Source organism: Numenius arquata, chromosome 3 (genome assembly GCF_964106895.1).
Source record: "Numenius arquata chromosome 3, bNumArq3.hap1.1, whole genome shotgun sequence".
Lineage (NCBI taxonomy): Eukaryota > Metazoa > Chordata > Aves > Charadriiformes > Scolopacidae > Numenius > Numenius arquata.
In genome coordinates this window covers 62,952,858-62,976,815 of record NC_133578.1, presented here as the reverse complement: position 1 = coordinate 62,976,815, position 23,958 = coordinate 62,952,858, and the positions used below count along the sequence as shown (strand labels likewise).

Here is a 23,958-nt window from a genome sequence, read left to right as displayed (position 1 = left end):
TTCATCTGCGCTGCCTGTTGGGAACTGCTCTGCATCCTCAGACTCCCCATAAGCACTGATGAGGTAGTGATAATTACCACAGCCCACGCCAGGATCGGACTAAGAAAGCTGAAAGACCCCATGCCAGTGCTCGCAGTCTAATTTACCCTTACAGAAGTACCCTTAGGGACAGCCAGGGTGCCTCCTGTGTCATTTGCCCCTTCCCTGCACGCACCCCATTATCATTAGGGATTGCTAAAAGGAGAGGGGTGCGCGATTCTCCCCCCTGCCCCTCTCCTGCCTGTGCTGGGGCTGGTCTCGAGGGGACGTAACCTGCAGTCCCCCCGGCCTTGGTGCCCATCGCATCAAGCTCCAGCACTCACAGATGTGTCTTTAGCTCTGCCCTGGGACACGTTGGCCCATGTGGCCTCAGGTGCCCAGGGGACAGCAAAACCCGTAGTAAAGCTGAAGCAGCTGGGCAACCAGCAAGCTGGCGTTTCAGCTTGGAGGGGAAAAACTAAAGCAAACCCAAAAATCTTCCTGGAAGGTTTAATTTAATGAAACCGAGTAATGTATGCCTGGTGTGGAAGTTAGTTCTGGGTTTTTTCATTTGTTTGCGAGGGTGGTTTTGGTTTGAGGGGAATTTTTTGTTTATTTTTTGATTCAGGACTCTCGGAAATTTTTGAGACAGCTAAGAGAGATTCTGTTCTTATGAACAGATACTCGTTTCACATTTCAAGTTGCCTAAGTAAAATCCTGAGTTAACTTCCCTTAGGAAAGGAATAAAACAGTTGAGAATAATTTTTGGTGTCTGAATTCTCCAAGCAGTATATCCTCTTCTTATAATCTGATGCCTGGAAGTAAATTCCTGGCAGGATTATTTTTTTTCTGGTGGATGTTATCCATCTTCTGTTGTAACACTGTTGTGTCAGAGTGCTCTGATGCTAGGCATCATCAGAATAATCACTTGCCTGCTGACTGCACTGCTGGTACATGTCCATGTGTGAGGATATCAGTATAGAAAAAGTCTTTGCCAACTCAGATGTCTGCAAGGATATCACAGCTCTCCTCTGCCCTTTATCCTGGACACCTCTGAAAACATTAAGTCACATTTTAAGGTCCTTGATCTTCTTGCAGTATTTGGTGGCCTGAACCAAACAGCTCATAGCCCAAAAATAAGAGGTTTGAATCATCTGGCCAGCAACCCTACGTTGCAGGCACAGAGGAACTGCCTGATGCCATGGACATGGTGTGGGTTAGGAAAGGATGTTCATGTCTGCTGTAGGCTGGTCAGTGGGAGTGCTGGCAGCTCCCTGCAAACAGCATCTGGACACATGTTCCAGTCTGTCTGCACTTCTTCAGCTTGGTCTTCTCTGAAAACAACCTCAAAAACATCCCTAAATCCCTGTGTGGCGTGCTCAGTGCTCCACTCGGGTAGAGGAGGGGAGAGGGACAGCGCAAAGTACAGAGAAGAAAAGTTTGATATTTGGCTGGGGCATGTTGAGAAGCAGCAAAGATTAAGGCAACGTGAACTTTTTGAAGTGTGAGGATGAGAGAGACAAAAATATTTGACTATTAATGAATTCCAAAAAGAAAAGGGAGATCTCGCCAGAGATGCTAACCCCTTCCTTCTCTTATTAAACTTGCTGTCATGCCTCATCATTGGAGAGACCATGTAGCTGCTGTCTGTCCCTGCAACACATGTAACACTATACGTTCTGCATTTTAATTGATTGGCCCTCCATGTTATGTTTCTTTATACTTTTCTGTTCTCTTTCTGCCAAGTTGTCTTTTCTTCCCTCTATCATGACAGACAGCTAGGTTTCTTATGTAGAGTGTGATAAATTAATCTTCCATTTTTTAACCGTGATGAATCGCTGAGGCCGTCTCCCCAGCCTGGTGTGGGACGGCACTGGTGAGATGTGTGTGTGCCTGACGTGCACCGAGGGCTGCGTGGCACCAGGGACCTGCTCCACGTTAGAGCTGCGCTCGCTCCGGGTGCGCTGAGGCAGCCTTGAATGCGAGCCATGTGTTTCCCCTGCAGCCTTGTTGGCTACCAGCGCGATGGAAAACTCCACGATCTGTGAAAATCTCCTGACCATGTGAATTCGCAGACTTCTCCTTATCTGATTGCGCCCCAGTTCTGAGAAAGCAGGAGGAAGGAGCTGTAATATTTAGGCTTTGTGGTAAACACTCGAAAATATGTACCTTCTAGGTTCTGTCTTTGTTTAGTGGCATAATTTGCAGATGGAGAAACAGCAGCCATCATCTTTCTTTTCCTCTCCCCACTACCATGCAGGGATCTGACAACTGATACACCTAACTTTCCAAACAGAAATATTCAGATACGCTCTTGTCAGTGATGGAAATACAGTCCCGAGTCTGTTATTGCGAGACCAAAAAAAAAGTTAAATTAACTTAGGCATGTGAGTGAATTACTGCATATTAGCTATGGTAATTGGCTGTAGGCAAAAGTAAGACAAGCATGCAAACAACTAACATTTGCCCCAGTTTAGCATTATGTATATGGCCACCAGCAGTGGATTGTATAGCAGAATGTAACCGATGTTTTAATGGTTTTTTTTCATGGCAATCAAAAATTTGAGGAAAACCACTGCATGTGGCAACACTTATTCATGTTCTGTATTGACCAAATGTCCCTGAACTCAGCTGCTTACAGAATTTTTAGCTTGTTTAGACTCCAGCAGCTGCTTTTGTTCAGCTTATGTTGGGTCTTTTGGCCTGCTTTTGGTTTTCCTATGCTGTGGGTATATATTTTCTTTAGTTCCGGATTCTAAGGCCAGATGAGGGATCAGATTTAGTTCCAGCTTCAGAGCCGTAGAGTTTCACCCAGATATGCCTATGTTAAGGCCAGAGATGTTAGGTTAGGAGGACCAACGTGTTCTTGGCACTTGAGCCCTGTGCAATGCATAAACTGCCAAATACATGAAATCTCTGTAGGAGATGCCAGAAGATGAGCTGCAGAAGAAGGCATGGCAGTCCTGCTGCTTAGCCAACCTAGGGGAAAATTCTTTCTTTGCCGTGCCCCAGTCCTTTGCAGTGTCCCATCTCCAGATCCGCCAACCCCCGATGCTCCGATGCAAATCTGTAAGAACGCATGGCCCAACAGCAGATTGCGTGTAGAAAGTTGCATCTTATTTGGAGGCTGAATTTGTCCAGTTGTAGCTTCCCACCCCAGAATCTTGTTGTGCCTTTGCAGCAAGTTTGAAAAAGCTCCCATTGGTGTAAGAAGCGCTATGGTTCTTGCATACTGGCAGTTGAGCTGAAGTAACTGTAATTAGTTTTATAAATATACATTAATTGTACAGCCCTTTTGCAGTATGTTTTTTTGTGGCTTGTGGTATTCCAGATGATAAAATAGATGATCTAGCAATCTGTTCTGACCTTAAAAATCTAGGAATCTATGTTTGTGGCCCTGTACAGAGACAGACAGTAATTGCCAAAAGATCTTTTTCTGTTTTGTCCAAGAAGGAACTGTTGTGGAACTGAGACATGGAATCAGTGATGTATCCGAATGCTAATATCCCTTTATAATTAAGCAAAAATGAATAATTAGTGCAGCCTGATTTGCTGGAAGTCTTTGTGGTTTTGAACGCTCTCATTATCTCAAAATAATACCTAGCTTTGTAATGTCATCCTCAAATAATTATCTCCTGCAAGTTCTGGGTAGTGAAACTGACAATGAACTAATCGGGCTTACAACTGCTAAGATGCTCTAATAGACAAAGTATTTGACTTGAAGTACAAAATGCAGTGAGGTCCCCGTGTCCAGAGAGACTAATGAGGTGCTCTGAAACCTATTGCACAAAGCCTGAGCTGCTGAAGTGGTGTCAAAGTGTGCAGGTTCTGTGTCATTTTAAGAGAGATTAAGCAGGAATATCCAGTAATTTGTGTGCCTCAGCTTTTTGCAAAATGAGTGATGATTCCAGTCAGCTGGAGTCTCTGATGCTTCCACCAGTGGCTATTACAGTCTATTTAAAAATCATGGCCTCTCTTGTTTTCCAGATTATTCAGGACAGAATATTTAAGCACATATCACGTAACAGCTTAATATGGAACAAACATCCTGGAGGGTTATTTGTACTGCCACAGTATTCCTCATATCTGGGAGATTTTCCTTTCTACTATGCTAATCTCGGTGAGTGAATCCTTGCTATAATCTAGTGGTATTTGGAATCTCTAGTGGAAATTTGGAATTTGATCTTTGAGTAGTATGTGCCAAGTGACTTACCATTCATTTCTAGTTAATGATGCCTTTCGTTTATCCTGTCTCAGTCTCCCCTGCCCACTGTAGACTGGAATGTCTCTGGCTTATCAACATGCATCATGTGCCTCTTACTTGCAAAGACTGTTTTAAAAAAAATCTATGTCCCTTCATACTTTTCAGTTGCCAGTAATTAGTGCCTGAGTTGCTGACCCATTCGTGGCCCGAGGGGACATAGGAGGAATAGCTTTTTGCTTTCTTTGTTTATTTGTGCTTAGCAAATTGGAAAAGTGGTAATTTACCCATGACACTTGTTATTGGAGTGCATAGTTGGTATGGATTTATTCTCCGTGCTGTGTTTTCATATGGATCCCACTAGAAGGAATGAACAGGGCTTAGGTTCGTGGCTCTTTCCTGAAGCAGAGCTGAAACGCTGGGTTCTGCAGGGGGATGTGCCTGCAGGCTGGAGTGATCCTGCTTCCCAGGCTCCTGCTACTTTTGGCTCAGCCTGTGCCATCTCACTTGTGTGGCTCTGTACTGCTCACCTGCTAAAAATTCACAGTTACCGTGTTAAAGAGGGAGAAGAAAGTTTCTGTGGGAATTTTGATGAAAAATGACTGTGACCCCACACAGATGAATTTAGATAAGACTGAGAGCGGTAATGAAGGGTAGACGCCAGTAGGATCTGTTATTTTAGGCAGAAAAGGAAATCGTAGAGAGACAAAAATATCAGAGTGTAAGGCAAGGATGCAAGCAGAATTATCAGCTCAGGAGGTAATTGAAGAGGCATGTGGATGGAGATTGACCCAGAAAGAGCAAAGATCTGACAGAGGCTCTAATGGAACTGAGGAAACTGAACAAGCTTTTGGAAGTTGTGGAGATAATCTGTAGAAAACATCAAGCATCCAGAGCCAGGCAGCAAAACAGAACCTGTGTCAAGAAAGACATTTGGTTGAGCAAGCTAGATGTCGATATTATCTGTGGGACAAACTCGATGAAAGAAAGAGATTGCGGACATCTGTGGAAATAGTAAGGAAAGGCAATAATTGTGTTGGAGTCAGGGATTTCAGAGGGTGTGGGAGTTAAAGGGAAGTGTGATCTCCTCTGAAGCATCTGGTATCCTAGTATCCGAGACGAAAGGAGATGGCCTAAAAAAACATGGCAAGGTTCACATTAAGTGCAGAATTTTTTTTTTGTATCTCCATAGTCCTTTAATCTGAACTAACCAGGACAGTTCTGTCTTTACTGAACACGTATCTCTTCACTTCAGGTCTGAAGCCTCTTTCCACATTCACTGCCGTTATCCACGCAGTAACTCCCCTGGTTTCCCAATCTCAGCCTGTGCTGAAACTCCTGGTTGCTGTAGCCAAGTCCCAGTACTGTGCACAGGTAAGCAGCGCTGTCTGACTGTCAGTCACATCGAAGGGAAACCCACTATCCCAGGAGTGAGGAGCTTACTGACTTCAGATCTTCTCAGTCCTGTTTCAAACTCCTGTTGCAATTCTGATGTTTCTTTTCTCTGAGGTTTCTGCTGTCTGTGACCTGCATGCATGGGAAACAAAAATTCTGAGTATAGTGAATGGAATAGAGATAGTAATTAAGCCCTTTGTTTCATGAGGCTGGCCAAATAATGACTGCACTTTAAAAATCAGGATTGCATGTGCTGCACACTGCAAAAGGATGTCCTTGCCTCAAGAGCCCCTATGTGATCTTCCTTCCTCCTGCTGTGGCTCTTAGTCTCAGTAGTGCTAGGATTTTGGCTTCTCTAAAAGAAGCCCTGGGGAGTTCAGTAGTAGCACCCTCTTGCAGTGGAGTGTCACAAGTGGTTTAGCCTTCAATGCGAGCCAAAGTAAATCGGTGACATCCGTATGACCTGGCCTAGACAGACACTTCCCGAGTTCCTATCCAGGCTATGTTTGCCTGAGAGGATGTGTGTTGCAAATAGTCTGGGTGGGGGAAATTACTGTAGGAAGTGTTATTTTAATACAGATTTGCATCATTGTTGTTGATTTTGAAATTCCTAACTTGAATTTAACGTCTGTCTGGAGATCTGAGTCTCTCTGGGTTTGGACTGCATTGCCACTAAGGTCTCTGATCATGGTCCAATGTTCTCTTTCAGATTATTGTTTTATGGAATTGTGATAAACCCCTCCCAGCCAAACACCGCTGGCCTGCCACTTCTGTGCCTGTCATAGTCATTGAAGGAGAGAGCAAGGTAGGTGGAAAGAAGCATCATAAAAGATCGCGTATATTCTCCAGTGGGACCAGAATTTATTTTTCCAGCTGCTTTGGTGAAAGCTTTGTAGTTCCCAACGGTGTGACAGCTCCTTTCTGTTCCATGGCCCTTTGTACCAGCTTGGTCACAGATTCGTGTTCCATGCATGAGGCCCTATGCTCTCAGAAATCATCAGTGTGGCAATTAATGCCATAAATCCGAAATTCACAGGTGGGATCCAGTTTTGAAATGTAGCCCCAAGAGTGGGTAGTGCTGACCCTATCTTTGGAGATTTCTCTCTCTGCAGGTGCATGAAAGTAGTGATGCAGCTGAATTAATTGAGTCCGAGCAGTCAGATGCAAGACTTGGGGGTCAGCAGTGGACTCAGAAGCAGAAGAAAAGATGAGAAGGAATGGTGTTAATGTGCCTTTGAAAAGTACCTTCTCTCATGGCCTTGTAGGGCACTGCTGCCGGTGATGGGATCCCACCACCAGAAAAAAGGAAGGGACGAGGGACACTTGCGTGGGAGCAAAACCACCGTGTCATCTCTTGCTGTGCAACACACTTGTTCCTTTGCACTTCCACAAAGTCAAAACAGACACCACCCAGATGAGAAAAGAGGCCTTTTTTTTTTTTTTTAAATCCACGCTGAAGTAGATGATTCTTTACAAATGCAGGTCTGAAAGAAGCAAGACTTCTTGCTTCTAAACTCTGACTGAGACAGATTTGGGCTGGTTCTCTCTACAGTCTCTGTCAGCTGGCTCTTGAGCTCTGTGTTTGCAAAGGGAACTTTTAGTTGCTTTGGCTGTACAGTCCTGTTTTGAATTTATGGTCCTGTCTTTGGTCTTTTCCCCCAGTCGCCTTAACAAGGGAAAAGCGAGAGCCCTGCGAGGCTGGCAGCTAATGGCTCTTGCCTTAGCGAGCCGTGTCAACAGTGTCAGGAGGGTTGCTGCAGGGCCAAGAAAGGCTGTAGTGATTTCTGAGTCTTTTGAACGTTGTGGGGTTTTTTTCTTTCTTTTTGGAAAACTTGCAGAGGTGAGATAGAGGAGAAAATCTCCGACCAGCTCTAGAGTATTTGTAGAAATTGGCCCAGGCACTGTTTAGATTACAAATGAGTCTCCTGAGTACACAAAGGTGTGTTTATAGTGGATGCTCTCTTCCCACTAATACCCCAACGTATGCCAAATGGCTTCTCATGTGGAAAAGCTGTTTGTTTGGACAAAGCCTGCAGAGCCAGAGCAGTGCAATTCAGAGGTTGCACAAAGGAACTGCTTTTCATCTTGAGTCTTAACTGAAGCATACTGGCAGGCACAGTTACTCTGTGCAGGTAATCACAGAGGTCTGCCTTTACCTAACCTTCACTCTTGCTCATGAAATCTTAGATATATTATCACACCTGCTTTACAAAAGGAAGCTTTAACTGAAAAAAAATAAAATGTATGGGTCGCCCCAACTGCTTTACTATTTGACAATTTTACACGTTCTGTAAAAGAGCTGGGGTGAGAACGCTGGTCTCCTGCCAGCTGCTTGCTCTGCTTTGCCTTTGTGTAAGCAAAGCAAAACCATCAACCCCTGCCAGATCACCTCTTCCTCACAGCCACCACCTCCCCGGACCAAGGCCATCACAGTGATGGAGGGATGCTCTCCAGACAGACACTGCGAACCTCCTGGTTATAGAGACAGGGTTCCCTCTGAGTCAGGACATAGATTTAGGGACTTGCTTTCAAACAGGTTGCAGGGGATGCAGAACTGACCATGGACATTATGAGCGATGTGTAAAACTTCTCCATGTCCCTGTTTCCACACAGTGATTTCCTCATACTGGGCCTGATTTTTGGAGTGTTTTCTTGGCATAATAAATTGGAAAAAAAGTCTATTAACTAGCCAGGATATTTTTCCTAGCAAATGAAGGAAACAAATAGTGTTGTGTCCTTGTTACTGTTCATAAGTTCTCAAAAGGTGCTAATTAGTCTGCTAAAGAAACCATATGGATTCTTATTTCTTGCTGTTACCTTTTTGATCCCGCTTTCCCATCTATTTCCTATTGCTTTGAGAACTGTCCTGCCATATTTTTTAAAAGCTTATTCTGCATATAGGCATATACATTTTATATATATAGCTATATCACTTAAGAATGTGACTTTTTAAAATGCTACACTACCAGCATAGCAGGTGAAGCTGAACTGATACACATGTTCTTTAGCGTATTGTCCTTTAATAACAGAGAATGGTGCACCATTTGGCAGCAGCTCCCTGTGGATACAACAGCAACACGCGGAGACGGAGCTGTACCACTTCGCAGGGGAACCATCCTGGTAGCACAGCATCCTTCACACACAGCCTGGACTGCTTGGCTTCCCGGCTGCGTAACCTTATGAATGCTGCAAATCCTTCTCAGTGTTCATTATCTTTGAGCCTCACACCCCGTAGGAGGGCAGAGGGACAGTCCTAGTTACCAGGGAAAATGTCCTCCCTAAAGAAGCTGTAGGTGCATCTGATTCTCAGTACAGACCATTGCAGTTCGTCACAGAAGGAAAGCAACATGCTCCAAAGAGGGAAGTCTGTTCAGAAATTACTCCTTAGGGAGAAGGTGTAGGCTGACTGCTGGGGTGACGAAAATGACAGTCTTTCACTCTTGAGCTGAAGGGTCCTTTCCATCAGACAGAGATAAGGGATGTATCTTAGACAAGAGGAAATAAGAATGAGGAATAAAATGGAGTATTTCCCATGGAAATGAGTCCTTCAAGTGATTTTTTTTTTCCTCCCCTTCCTGCCTTGGATACCCACAGGTTATGAGCAGTCGCTTCCTACCCTACGACAACATAGTGACAGATGCAGTGCTAAGCCTGGACGAGGACACCGTGCTTTCAACCACTGAGGTAAGGGTCTCCGTCATCCTGGGAGTCTGCTTGGCTCCCCGGCTTATCCTGAGCACAGCAGACAGGCTCTTTTCTTGCCTTTGCCAGTGAGCAAATGTTATAAGATTTCCTGCTACACTCCTCAGACTGAGCGTGTTGCACTTGTTTCAGAAACCCTGCCACTGCCTGCCATCAGAGGAGCTTTTCGCCCTGGTTAATTGGCTCATCATTAGCATATGGTTCTTAGGTTCTTTATTATTTTAGTAACATAGCTGCAGGCGGGTGTAGGCAGCCAAGAGCAGTCGGCTTTAATACTCTGTTCTTATTTTTCTGATTGGGGTAGCTTTTCCCCCCCCACGTTATCAGTAGGGTGTAGGTGGGGAAGGAAGGGGTGTCAGCAGCAGGGGGCTGCTGTCGCTCCAAAAGACAGCGTTGCCACCCTAATCCAGGATTTCACCGAGGAGTGCTCTCACCATTGTGTCGCCCCGTAAAATTGGAGATCTTTGCTAGTTTAGGTGTTAGAGTGTTTGTGCTAAGAGCAAGATAGTGCTAAGAAAAGAAAAATACTGTAGAAAACCAATTTTTACAACTGGGATGAGTATTGATTTCTGGAACCTCTTCCTGAGAACCACAGGGGAAACTGATGACAGTTTATATAGAGTGCAATATTTGGGAAATACATTATTAATGATGGCCAGGGAATAGCTTGAAGAACTCGACTTTCTTTTGTTTTTCCTTTTTTTTCCTGATGTTCATGGCCCTTCTCGCTTCTCCCCACTTCACCTTTATAAAAATGCTTTTATATCAGTGATGGGGATCTTTCACTGATGCTACTACTGGTTATATGTCAGTGGAGAAATGCCTAACATTAGTCACCCATCACTGCAATATACCGTAAGATGTCACCGAAGTTTTTCTAAATGGATGAGATTGCAACTGCTCTTCTCCCCAGTATGGATTTGTTGTGCTGTGCTTAGACTTCAGAAGTCTTAAGGCTCCTCCTTAGAAGGAGAGATGGTAGCCCTCTTCTACTGCACAGATGAAAGAAGTAGTTGGCATTGGACTTGTTTGATACCAAGGTTACACCTTGGTAGTTTCTGCTAGATGAGGAAGAATATGGCTGCTGCCAAAGCACTTGTGTTCAAACCCCTGCACGGCCAAAATAAAACCCAAACCCAATAAAAGACATTTGTCCTAGGGCTGGAGTTCCTAAGCAGTTTGTTGCTCAGGATGAAGGGTCCTGTCTCAGCTGCCCTGGGGGCCGTGGTAAGACCTGTCAGGGACTCCATTGCACTGTGGTGGTATTTACAGCAAACCAGCCCGTGGATTCTATCAGTTTTGGGCCTTTGTTTTGTTTTGACTGGTATTTAGTCATCATCCAAACTTCGGAGTCGTTCAGGCTTCTGGAACACATATGAAATAAATAGTGTTTCTCATTTGCCTTGGCCGCGTTTTACCCTAAACATTCTGAAACGCAAATATTTGTTGTGTGAGACAACATACACATTTCTTTGTGGCTTCTTCCCTCCTGTGAGCAGCTTGCAGACGATATTGCATGTTTGCATGGTGGGTAGTGGCTCTACCAGCCCCATGGCCCCTGTGTCATGAGAGAACCAGCTGGCCAGCTCTCACTAGCACCCGCCTCGCAGCTTCAGCACGTCTGTGCCAGGGTCAACGGCTCTCTGGAGGCTTTCTATGAAGAACTGAGGCCTTTCTATCGCTTCAGTTCCCCCATGGTATGGCTTAGGCAAAGAAACAGCGCCTTGAAACACTGACATGAAACGCACGGTGTGAAACTGCCCGCTAATGGGTGGCCGTTGTGGCAAAGCTTCAGGGCCCAGAGAAGGCAATTTAGAAACGTGTTCAAACATGATCACATTCCTGTTGGGAGGAGCAGTTGCCAGGCGCATCCTCCGCTCTGTCAAGCTCTAGCGTAGTAAAGGTTTTCCGTTCACAACAGAAGGGCGCGTAATTGCTTGATTATTAATTGAATAATGACAGGACCAGAGGAAATGGTCTGAAGTTGTGGCAGGGGGGGGTTTAGATTAGATATTAGGAAGAATTACTTTACTGAGAGAGTGGTCAGGCACTGGAACGGCCTGCCCAGGGAGGTGCTGGAGTCGCCATCCCTGGAGGTATTTAAGAAGCGTGTAGGCATGGCACTTCAGGGCATGCTCTAGTGCCCGAGATTGTTGGTTTGTGTCTGTTTGTGGGGGGTTTGTTTTGTTTTGTTTTTTTGCTGGTTGGATTCAATGATCTCAAAGGTCCCTTCCAGCCATGAAGATTCTGTGGTTCTGTGTGCTCTTGTGAGAGGAGCTGTGTCACATGTGCAGAGGGATGTTTGCGTGGGAAGTAATTAGAAATCAGCGCGGGTCAGAAGTGATACAGGGGTTCAAGAGACTGGCAGCCTGGCCAGCTTTTCCTGCTGATCAGTTGAGTGATAATGCTGCTGAAAATTATATAGGATGAGGACTGGGGTTTTTTAATAAAGAGAGTGTTCTCCTAGAGTGGTTGCTTTAGTGTGTCTCACTGGTACAAGGACAGATACTTGAAAGCACAAGTGAGGGCACTGAGTGCAGCTGCTTTATTATTTATTTAAGTTTGAGATTCTCAGACTTCTCTAAAGAAAACAGATGTCACGTTTTATGGGAAAGGCCTTTACAGGGTAAAAAAAAACCCTTTAGTTCTTTCATGTGGTATTGATTTGGATGAGATCAGAACTATCACAACGGTAACTGGTTTGTGCACATTGTCTTTCTAGTTGGCCTCAGATTCCTTGAAACAACTTGAAAGAAAATAACCAGTCCCTAACTTTGTGTTCCAGTACATGTGCGACTCTTCTGTTTCATAAAAACACTTCTAAATGAGAGAAGTCTGACAGTAATCACACAAAATATGACTGTTCTCAGAGCATCTATTCTTTATCTAACCTCTACACCCTTGACTCTGGATGGGTTCTTGGAAGGTTTTTCAAGTATTTTTGAGCAAAGTTTTAGGTTCCTCTGGTACTGGAGGAAACTTGGTGTGCAGTGCAGAAACAAATCCCTCATTTTCTTGAGTTTCACTGGGACAATTAGAATTGTCTTTAACTCTTTTTAAATTTTCTGTCTAGCTTGAGCTCCAAAACCTAAGTTGAAGTGAAGGGACAGCCAACCAACTTTACAGTGATAGAAATCTTTCCACGTATATTTTTACCAAACTCCTTTCAAATCTAGTGCTGATGAGACTTCTGCAAACTACCCCAATCATCCCTTTCCCAGTGTCACCAGGATTTGCTTGGTGGGATCCTGGGGTAGCACTGTCCTGTCACCTTTTCAGTTCTCAGAGATTTGAGGTATTAAAATAGTTACAGCAGGACAATAAAATAAAAAAAACACTATTGGCAGCATTCAACATCATGTGGCTCATACAGTATCGAGCATTTTTTTTTTGAAGTATAGCATCCTAAAGCCATTTAACTACATGGGAATCTTATCTTCCTCTTTATTAAGCTATATGTTTAATCCTCTTGGTCATATAGACAGTCTTAAAAGTATGAGCTGCATGTACCTCAGAGGCTCAAAATGGATGGAAAATATAAAAGGACTCCGAATTGATTGCCTGGTTTAATCTCACTGAGCCACCATTATAATTTAAGGTGTTTGACTCCTGATTTTCCAAGCTCTGTGTTGACAGCACTGAAATGGTAGGAGAGATGCACAAAGATGGTGCAAAAGGTTCAGTTTACAACATAGCTATTACCACTCTATATTGCATCTAAGTATAAATACATGCACCTACACCCATTTTTTCTGTAACTTGAAAAGGTTTGATATGTAAAGGGCAAGCTTGAAAATGTTAATGTAATGCTGTGATGCTCTAGACTCCCTTTAACGGGAACCATTAAAATGTGCATAATTATAGGGCAAAATGTCAAGCAGTCAGTTTAATTTACTGATGAATACATAGAATTAATGTTTTGCAACAGTTCCAAGATTCTGAATTAGGAATTAGTGGTAAGGTAGTATTTTGTTTTGTTGACATTTGTTGAAACAATTTCAGTGTTCACTTGCCCTATGCCTTTGTCCGCAGGTGGATTTTGCCTTCACAGTTTGGCAGAGTTTTCCAGAGAGGATTGTAGGGTACCCTGCTCGCAGTCACTTCTGGGACAACACTAAGGAGAGGTGGGGCTATACCTCCAAATGGACTAATGACTATTCCATGGTATTGACAGGAGCTGCTATTTACCACAAGTAAGAACCCAAAGCATCTGCTGTCCTCCTTCTGTATGAAACAAAATAGTAAGGGGAGGCAGGGGGTGAAGAACATTCTTCCGGGGAGGGGAAAAACTGGAAAGATAATAAATGGGTCTACTTTTTATGGGGTAATAATTTAAGTTCTTGGTTTAGCTCTGGGGATCTGGTAATCATTATTGCGCTTGTTGGGTCTCTTTGAAGTCACTTGTATTTTGAGGCAGTCGGACTGCTCTTTTTAACATCAGGAATTACACACTTCAAAGAGTTCCCGAATTCATTAAGCTGCCTGGCTGAATGGCCTGTAGCACAGCAGAAAGGAGGTTACTTCCAGACCAGCTCTGGGTATGTGTTGGCTGACAGCTGCAGACTGCAAAGTCTGCTGGCTACTCTAGAAATGGAGTACAGTGGACACATCGCCAATCAGCGTATTCTCCATTTGTGTTGGAGAAAGCCCTGTTGTTAGGACTTCAGCAGACCAAAGGCCTCTCTAGATTTTAGGAGAAAATCAACAAATTCTGGAGTGCCTAATCCATATCCCTACAAAGGAAAAGACAGGCCATAGGGGATGATAAAGGCCCAAAGGAGAATAATTTCAACAATAAGGACAGTAACAGGCTGGTTTAATAGATTTGTCTCCAAATGAACAGTTTTGAAGGAAGAGGTGGAGGATGAATTTATCAATGTTGTCTATCACATTATGGCAATGTGGTGCTCTCTCTCCTACTTCTCTGTTACCCTGATACTTAGGTCTGCATTATTTCTTTCAACCCAGTTACAAAAAAGGCATAAGTTTTGTTTCTCCGTTATCACTATTTGCTGTCTTGATGAGACAGTGATTTGTTCTCCCTTCTTGTTGGAGAATGGGACCAAAGAAAGGAAGTGGTGTATCCAGAGTTGAGTACAAAACGTGTGTCTCAACTGCGATGGAAATTTCCTGGACTCTGTAATCCCTGAAAGCCCAGTGTCTTGTATTAATAACGCTGCTGTTGGTTTCCAGATATTATCACTACCTGTACACTCATTACCTGCCTGCCAGCCTAAAGAATATGGTGGACCAACTGGCCAATTGTGAGGACATTCTAATGAATTTTTTGGTGTCAGCCGTGACAAAATTGCCTCCAATCAAAGTAACACAGAAAAAACAGTATAAGGAGACCATGATGGGACAGGTATGTATCCACAGCATGTTGCAGCAGTTGGGATGTACTGATAATATAACAGTTTGATTTCTAAATTAGGCTTACAGTGTGATACAATTCTGTCATTTTTTTTGCAGTTTTTAGTTTAGCAGAACTGTAAATAGACTTTAGGTATGCTTATTATAGTGAAGGAAAAGGAGAAATGGCAAACATCTACTGTGGATGACAGCTTCTTTTCCTCATACAGTGTTGTTCACGGTGATTCCAAACTTACGGAACTGATGATTGTGATGACCAAATTTCTGTTAAACTCCAATTTTCTAATTAAATATTCCAGACTTAAGACCTAGTAATGGAATGCTAGAAGCAGAAGTAAATTCTAGAAAGGTCTTCTATTTTTAATTATTATTAATGAATATAATGTACCAGGCTGTCCCCGTGCTATTTTAAAGTATATAGTGTGATTTGAGCACTGACACCAGACTGTCACAACAGAGGTAATTTGTGATATTCAAGCGTTTTTTCCCACAAGGAACATTTTGTCCCATGGTGACACCGTCACTCACTAGCAGCCATGAAATGCTTGCTTTAGATCCTCTTCCAGCTCCTGGATAAGCACTCTGTCATTACAGAAATGGATATACCTTCTTGGAACAGGGATACATGGTAACCTGGGGGCACTTTTCCTCCTGGCCTGGGTGAGAGAGCAGTGGGAGGAATAGCAAGTCCTGCAAGACCTGCAAGTCCTAAACATCCTCCCATCTGTGCTGCCATGGCGTCTGTGATCTGCACTACAAACCAGTACCATGATTGCTAGGGGGCAGGAGAAAGAAGGGGCCCTCTCTTTTCCCCTCACATTTTCTCCTATTGGCTTTCCTTGGAGCTTTGACTGGGGAGTGGCTGTGCCGGTCTGTAGACTCCCTTATCTGTGTGACACTGCGCTTTCATCTGAAATGTAGGTAGCGTTCAGCAATTCTGACTCATCTGGGTACCCAGGAGATCTCCTATGAACAAGAAGATGCCATCCAGAACATACCTATTGCTTCCCGTTTGAGCTTCCCCTCTCCACAGGGCCGTGCTTTGGCTGTTTGGCAGAGTCTGAACATCCATTTTTCTTTTTATAGCACGGGTGACTTGAGTCAGCCATGAACTATTACTCTCTCCTAAAGACAAGTTGTTCCTGCAGCTTTGGGAAATGTAATGGACCATGTTCATAATTCCTTGAAAGACAAATAAAAAATTAACATAACCTCAATGTTGTGACAGAGATTAATAGTCGTATGGAAATTCACTGTTAATGGCCAGAATGTCTGCTATAATCCTCTGGCAACAAGCTTTTGCTTGCTCTTTAGTGGCTTGGTATAATCAAGAGTCTGTAATCGATGCACATTATAACCTACCACTTGAGCTAAGCTGGACAGGCCTTGGACAAAGATCAAGTCTGATACCACATTCATTTGCCAAGTCCCTGACTTTATCAGTTTCTTTGCATTTTAATTAACACACTTTGAGTTTATGAATTTATATTTGTTTTTAAAGTATAGTGGAAACATAAGTGCTATAGAGAGATGCATGAGAAGTGGCACAAAACAAAACTTAGGTTCTCAGCATTCATAGGTTATCTTAAATAATAGTTTTATTATGTTTATACATGTAGTTTAGGTACAGATAGAGAATAATAACTGCTTCAGAGCTGTTAGGGCCTTATTTTTCTAGAGGAGCTGAATTTCAGGGGGCTTTCATAGGAATTGCAGCTGCCCTGAGATTTGGAAAATCAGGCCATAGTATTTTGCATGTATGCAACCTGTGGTCTTTTTCTCGGGTCAGAGTTTAACATGGTGTAACTTCAAACTTCAGTTAATTTTCTCTGTCCGTAAGACATACTTCTCTTATGCACTGGCCTTGGCTGGTGGGATTCCTGGAAGCACCTGCTTTTCTGTGTAGGACATCTACGTGCATGAGTAATGCCAAGCACCTGAAGACTTCTGCTAAGCTACAACAAGCTGGTTGTAATTACTTCTGTATAGATTTCTGCAGGTCCGGACTGCAAAAGTGCATTTTTGACCTGAGAAGCTATAATAATTACAGGGTATTTTCCTCCTACGACTGAACGGGCAGCAGCTGGCTGGAGGATGTGTACCTCCAGTGGAAAGCCATCTTGTGGCCTTCTTGTCTTTCCTCGTGGTTTTTAAGGACTTGTTTTACCTCTTGAGGGTTTGAAAAAATCCAGAGTGAGGGATGGGGTGAACTAGTGTGTTGGCAGCGTCTGGGAGGCCTGATGCAGGTGTCATGCTCCGGGTCAGGCTGCCTCATGGTCGAACTTGGGTCACCACACTGCGCTGCCCTCAGCGCTGCTTTGAAAGTCAGGGGTCCATGGGAGTCCTGGTGGACAACAAGTTGACCATGAGGCAGCAATGTGCCCTTGTGGCCAAGAAGGCCAATGGTCTCCAGGGGTGCATTAAAAAGAGTGTGGCCATCAGGTTGAGGGAGGTCATCCTCCCATTCTACTCTGCCCTGGTGTCGTCGCATCTGGAGTACTGTGTCCAGTTCTGGGCCCCCCAGTTCAAGAAGGACAGGGAACTACTGGAGAGAGTCCAGTGGAGGGCTACAAAGATGATCAAGGGGATGGAGCACCTCTCTTATGAGGAAAGGCTGAGAGACCTGGGTGTGTTTAGCCTGAAGAAGAGAAGACTGTGAGGGGATCTCATCAATGCTTATAAATATCTAAAGCGCAGGTATCAAGAGGATGGGGTCAGGCTCTTTTCAGTGGTGCCCAGTGAGAGGACCAGGAGCAATAGCCACAAATTAGAATGCAGGAAATTCCATCTCAACATGAGGAAAAACTTCTTTACTTTGAGGATGGCAGAGCACTGGAACAGGCTGCCCAGAGAGGTTGTGGAGTCTCCTTCTCTGGAAATGTTCAAAACCCACCTGGATGTGTTCCTGTCCAGCCTGATCTGGGTCAACCTGCTCTGGCAGGGGGGGTTGGACTAGATGATCTCCAAAGGTCCCTTCCAACCCCTACCATTCTGTGATTCTTTGATTCTGTGGGTGGCCAGCTCACCATGGCCGGCTCCCGCTGCAGGCAGGGTGTCCTTCCTTTGGTTTGAACCCCGCTGCTGAGCAGATTGCAGCTACCGCAGCATAGTGTCAGCCATCCTTCCCCGCCATTTTGTTGTGTCATGGCAGACGTCTGATTTCTCCTCTCTTCTCCACACAGACCTCCCGGGCCTCGCGCTGGGCCGACCCCGACCACTTCGCCCAGCGGCAGAGCTGCATGAACACTTTCGCCAGCTGGTTTGGCTATATGCCGCTGATCCACTCTCAGATGAGGCTCGACCCTGTCCTCTTTAAAGACCAGGTCTCCATCCTGAGGAAGAAGTACCGAGACATCGAACGGCTCTGAGGAGAGCTGCTGAGTGGGACGGGCCGTCCCCGGCCACCGGCGCCTGGAGTCAGACTGTGCCACCGACAGCAAGCGCCCATTCCGGCCGGCGGCCGCCCGGCACCGGGGCTCGCTCCTCCGGACTGCGCCGAGCTGCCTGGCAGGCTCCTGTCACTCCAGACTAGGTCGTGTACAGTTTCATTATGGAACATTAAATAATTATTTTTGAAATGATTGCTATGCAGGTTTAAACTTTTTTAATGATCAAAAAAAAAAAAAAACTATTAAAAACAGAGTTCTTTCTTTAATCAAAATTGTGTTGGTTGTGAATATTTCAAAGCTGCCGTTTCTTTTCTTTCGTGCATTTGATTGTCATTGCAATTTTCATTCATTTTCCCCTGCAAAGTTAAACGCTTGAATCTCGTGGGGAGAAAATGCAGCAGGTTCAGAAACAAACTGAGCATGAGCAGGACAGGACCGAAATATTAGCGTTTCTCATTTACTGCTGACTTTTTAATTTTTTTTCCTTGGTTTTCCCCAAGCCGGTAGCAGCCACTATGGCAAAACCCCTTTGGATGGATAGGAAACTGGAGAGCCCCCAAGGAGCCAGGCGAGAGCGTAGATCCTCCTGGCTGGGGAGCCCATTTTTGAAGGCAGTCGGCCTTGAAGGGGGAGAGGGGCAGTGCTGCTGAGGAGCAAAGGGCTGACGTGGAGCGCAGGGACGCGGTGCTGGTTGTGTATCCCGGCAGGAGAGGCGCATCCCCGCGGGTGAGCACCCCAGGGACGGCCAGCATGGCCGGTGTGGGGCACGCACAGCCTGCCTGAGTCCCTGCTGCCCGGGGACACTGGTGCCGCTTGGCTGTGGCTTCTAAATTTCTAGAAATAGCTTTGTTCTGAGGGCAAAAGGGGTGTTGGCAAAAAAAAAAAAAAGCAAGCATGTTAGTGCTTGCAACGCAGGAATTTGGCCTGTAACAAATTGGTTTATATGAAATCAAAGCATGGGCTTTTCTGGTTTTTCTTTTTCTTTTTTTTTTTTTTTTTTTTTTTTTTAAGTGCAAATGGGTGGAGAAATTCCCTCCTGGAGGTCTGACCCCCGAAGTAATGTGTGTGGTCAGACACCGGGTACTGGCGGCAGCGGGTGCTCCCGGGCATCCTTGGGGCTGGGTAACTCGGACAAAAACCTGCCCCTGAAATAACGGCGTTGCTCACTCTCCAAAATGGTTTTATCATTTCAAATGAAAGTATTTTTAAATGGAAATATTCCAGTCGTTTATTTCTCTAGTGCTTTGCTTATTTATGTGTTTCTTTCAATTGAAGAATGAAAACAAAAGCAGTGATTTGGGTCAGGAAGATGCCATTCCGATTTGCTAAGAAAATAAGCACTTTAAAAACGTTTTGATGAGGTGCGTCTGGGGTGCTCTGTAACGATCGCCACCCCCCAAGAGCTCTGTTAAAGTCACAGTGGGAGTGTTTAGTTCCGATGCCCAAAAGACCAGCAAGCCTTTCTATACCTCATTCCTGTGTAAACAGAGGGTCCGGCAGCGGGGATGAAGAGTAGCTGGAGTGGTCGGAAGGGTGGACCAGGATCATCACCAGTTTCATTCAGGCTCGGGCACAGCGTTATTATTGCAGCTTTAAGCAACTCCCATAACCGGGGTATGCCTCAGTGTCCTCATTTGTAAAAGTGATAGTTACTGGTTGTAGAGGGAATGCTGTGAAGCCTGAGTAATCTCTCTTGCTTGTAAGATCAGAATCCCGAAACAGAAAGTTGCTTTAAAAGTGCAAAGTGCACATTGCTAAATGTTTGTATGACATGTAAAGACTTGCAAAGAATGCTTTGCTTTGCCTATGTATCGCAGTATGTGAACAGAGCACAGCGGGGTTGGGCAGGAACATCAGGTTCCTCACATTTTGTATTAAATCTGAACCAAATCTTTAAAGGAATCTGCCAAAACACGTGTGAGACTGCAGCCAGTGACTTACGCTGCTGGAAGGAAGAGGTGCCACTTTTCCCCTCACTCCCATTGCTCTCCCAGCCCCTGGCCACGCAGTCTCGCCTCACACCTTCTGCCACGCTGGTGCCCACCAACTGCTTCTCTGAGCCCATACAACTCTAAAATCACAGAAAACTGTCTGGTCATTTATTGGATATTTTTAATAGCATTTTAGAGAGTTAAATCAGCGTGTGGAGAGAGGTGTAGAGGCAAGAGTTAGGTAGGCAGGGCCAGGGAGGGAAGGGGAGCAGGTTGTGCTCCTGCCTTTGCAGGGTGAGCTGCTAATTCAGCTCCCCACATCCCATGAAAACCCAAACCCCACTTCCCTGTGCTCCCAGGTCTGTGCTTGCTGATCTGTGGGGGAAGGTGAAGTCCCGTGGTTTGATTTTCCAGGGAGAATGGCTCTGCAGCTCCCATGCCACTTCTTCCTCTTGGAGATCAGGCAGCTCTTTCAGGGACCAGAGTAGGCCTTCTCCTTAGAGTCAGTTTTCGGAGAACGTGTCGAACACGGGGTGAGGGTGGCAGGGCTCGCGCTTTGCTTGTGTCCCCGTTTGCAGGCGGAGGTGTGGATGTGTCCACAGGAGCACCTGCAGCTCGGGGAAGCGGTCAGTGGTCTGCAGCCAGAGGGGATGGGGAGAGGGAGAGGGAAAGAGGCGACCCTACAAAACCAAGAATTACAATGCTGCTTGGGTTTTAGTTAATGCCATTTTGGGGCACGTGCGTTGGGTTTTTAGTCAAAAAGGGAGTGGCTAACCAGTTTTTGGAGTGCAGCGAGTCAGGCCAAGCTTTTAAGCTGTTTGACATTCTGCTATCGTCACTTTTTGGGGTGTCTGAAAGAGACTGTGCTCTAAAGCTCACTCTCAGTGTGATTCGAGGCCCTTTCTGTTTACAGATGGCTAATTAAACAAGTGACAATGAAAGGCTTAGCAGCAGGCGGGATGTGGGTAGGTAGGAGAGTCTCTCTTTGCAGCACGTTACCCGGGCACAGCCGTCCCTCTAGGAAAGAATGTGCCTCGCGGCCGGTCTCCAGAACGGTCACTGGTCTCCGTGTCCACGGCCCGGGGACCCAGGGGAAGAGCTGGACACGGATCCAGCTCAGAGACTCGGTGTGTTACCGGCCGGCGCTCCCGAGGACAGTAGACGTGCGTCTGAGCCTCCCGTGTGCACGTACCCGTGTTGGGTAGAGCTGTGGTGTTTCCTTAGTGAATGAAACCACCCTTTTACCACGTCCTACGTGCGAGTTAATGGTTGTTTATTCTCCCGCCACCACCACCCCTTAATTCAGATGGTGCTGAAACAAGGTTCACTCCTTGTTACTCCTTTTGTAATTTTTTTTTTTTAATTATTATTTTTCTTTAACAGCAGGCTATGTTAGCCTTTACTTTACAGGTACTTGAACGCCTGATGACTTGACTGAGTGTTACGCATGTGGCCTTTCGTAAAGGTTACTGACCTTAATTTAATCAGGGGTGAGATGGATGGATGAATGTGAATAGATCCATGCCATTAAAACAGAATAAAAGTAGGGATTAGAGTTTGGGAGAACTGATGAATTTTTAATTGAATTTATTAAAGGAAAAAAAAAAAAAGAGAAAGAAACCCTTCCCAGTTATAATTTGAACGAGATCTATTGCTGCAGGAGGGTTTCATAATGAGAAAAACGCGACACAAAAATAGGGGCAAACTTCCAGGATAGAAAGTGCCTGGCTCTCCCTGCGGTCCCTTGGGCCTGTACAAGATTTTATTTGCCCTTTTTCTATTTCGTGGAAAAACTCTAATTATTACCATAACTTTTTCTAGATGTGAACGTTTAAGCTTTGTAACAATTTCATAGTGAACACACTGGTGTGCTAATGCATGGCTATCGAGCGCTTTGATCATTTCCATCAGCAAACATCATGGATTTGATCAGTTTCAGATTGCAATTTCTTTTTTAGAGCCAACTTTGACAAAGAAATTAATCTTTCACCAATGAGCGCCTTTTAAAATAGCTCATTTACCAAAAGATGTCATTTGGAGAATGGAAGTAATCATTTGACACTGAAGCAATGAAAGAAACAGCTAGAAGTAGACTTGGATTTTTTTTTTTAAATCTTTTACATTCCCGATGTAAAATTCAGCGTCTTCCTCTTTCTCTCTCCCCCCATATTGAAACTAAAAGTCTACTCAGTGTTTGTCATAACATCTGTATGGAATGTCAGCAATTCTATTAATTCCTCCAGTCACACATCCTTTTACAGCACGGGGCGGGTTGGTGCTCGGCAATTTTTTCCCAGGCTGGCTCTGCTGTCTGTCGCAGAAACGTGGCCTTCAAGGGCATCAACCTGACAGAGCCGCTGCCCTGGGCTTCAGCCGGACTTCACGGGGACGGGACTGGGGGCTTCCAACAAGGGACCTGCCCCCCGCAGGCTCTTAGCTGGTGTCTGCTGGAAATGAAACAGCATCTCCGAAAATCTGGTACATCTCACCCTTGTTTAAAACTAAGTCACGCTGGCCTTTATACCACTATTTTAACCGTCTTCACACACGTTTTTTACGTTGGAGTTAAATTTGGGGGAGTTAAATTAGGGGGGGTTATGGGACTCATCAGATGCTTTTGGATGCTCCCTCCCACCCTTTCATGATGTTTTTAGTGATGATCCAATGGGCCTTGCGACCTTGTACATAAGCCTGTATATTTATTTTGAGAGAAAATATGTATAGTGTTTGGATGATGAGAATGGAAACCTGAAATGGGAGTTCTTAGGTGGGCAAATGTAAAGCAAAAAAGCAAACAAAAAATACAATCTTATTTTGTATAAAATGTACATTTTTGAGAAAAATTTTCTAATGCATTACCAATGTTTTCATAGTGCTGCCACATCTTTTTTAAAGTGTTTCTCCCTCTTTGTTTGACTATTGACAACATGGTGCAATTAAACCTAAAGCAAGTGTGTGAGTGAGAAAAAAAGCGAGAATGAGAAATTAAAAAGCCATATAGTTTGGTTTACTTCATTAACCTGTATAACATCATAGGTTTACCATCTAAGATAGGTTGTTTTTATAGATAGTGTCACCAAAGACTTTTTTTCTTCAGATTTATTTTGAAAAGTTGTTAATAAAGGACGTACATTTCTGTTGCAGTGTGTTTTTATTTTTAAGCTAGAATAAAAAATCTTGCCTGTGCTCTTGAGAATGCAAATTAGGGAGCATGATTGCCATGTGCCTCAAGTTCAGGGCAGGTAAACGAATGGCTCTTGTTCTACTTTCTCCCTCAACTTGAACTGAGCAATGACTATATGTATAGCCTGTGTCTGTTACATAGATAATATATGTGGTATGGCATCCATACACAGTGCTAACCAGTCCCGCAACATCGACAGGTGTTTACTGTCTTACCTGAGAGCAGAAAAGAAAGCTGGAGAGGGACTTTTTACAAGGGCATGTAGTGATAGGACCAGGCATAACGGCTTCGAGCTGGAAGAGGGGAGATTTAGGATTTAGATTAGATATCAGGAGGAAATTTTTCACTATGAGAGTGGTGAGGTGCTGGAACAGGTTGTCCAGGGAAGTTGTGGATGCCCTATCCCAGGAAGTGTTCAAGACCAGGCTGGATGGGGCTTTGAGCAATCTGGTCTAGTGGGAGGTGTCCCTGCCCATGGCAGGGGGGTTGGAACTAGATGATCTTTAAGGTCCCTTCCAACTCTAACTATTGATTGGGTATGATTCTGAAAACATTCAGTCTGTGTCACTTGTGCATGGCAGGACAGTATCCTTGCGTTGTGACACAGTCACTGGTAGGTAACAGTGACTTTTAGAAGGAGTCACCTTTAGAGGGATTGTTCTGCCAGCCTGGAGACCTTTGAAGGCTGATGCCTGCAGGCTGAGAATATATTAATTTATTGACCCATATTTGTTGTTAGGGGTTTATCGGAAGTCTGTCAGAGTC

General features: G+C 44.6%; 1 protein-coding gene across 1 annotated transcript in view; it reads left to right on the top strand.

The window, feature by feature from the left end:
• EXT1 (exostosin glycosyltransferase 1) overlaps positions 1-18,346 on the top strand; it is a 182,565-nt gene extending 164,219 nt beyond the window's left edge. Inside the window, exons 5-11 of the mRNA XM_074144940.1 lie at positions 4,006-4,138; positions 5,475-5,593; positions 6,324-6,419; positions 9,209-9,298; positions 13,349-13,509; positions 14,510-14,681; positions 17,872-18,346. Of these exons, the coding sequence (XP_074001041.1) occupies positions 4,006-4,138; positions 5,475-5,593; positions 6,324-6,419; positions 9,209-9,298; positions 13,349-13,509; positions 14,510-14,681; positions 17,872-18,057 (957 nt within the window). The 3' untranslated portion in view covers positions 18,058-18,346. The remainder of the gene's footprint in view (positions 1-4,005; positions 4,139-5,474; positions 5,594-6,323; positions 6,420-9,208; positions 9,299-13,348; positions 13,510-14,509; positions 14,682-17,871) is intronic.
• Positions 18,347-23,958: the final 5,612 nt, after the last annotated feature.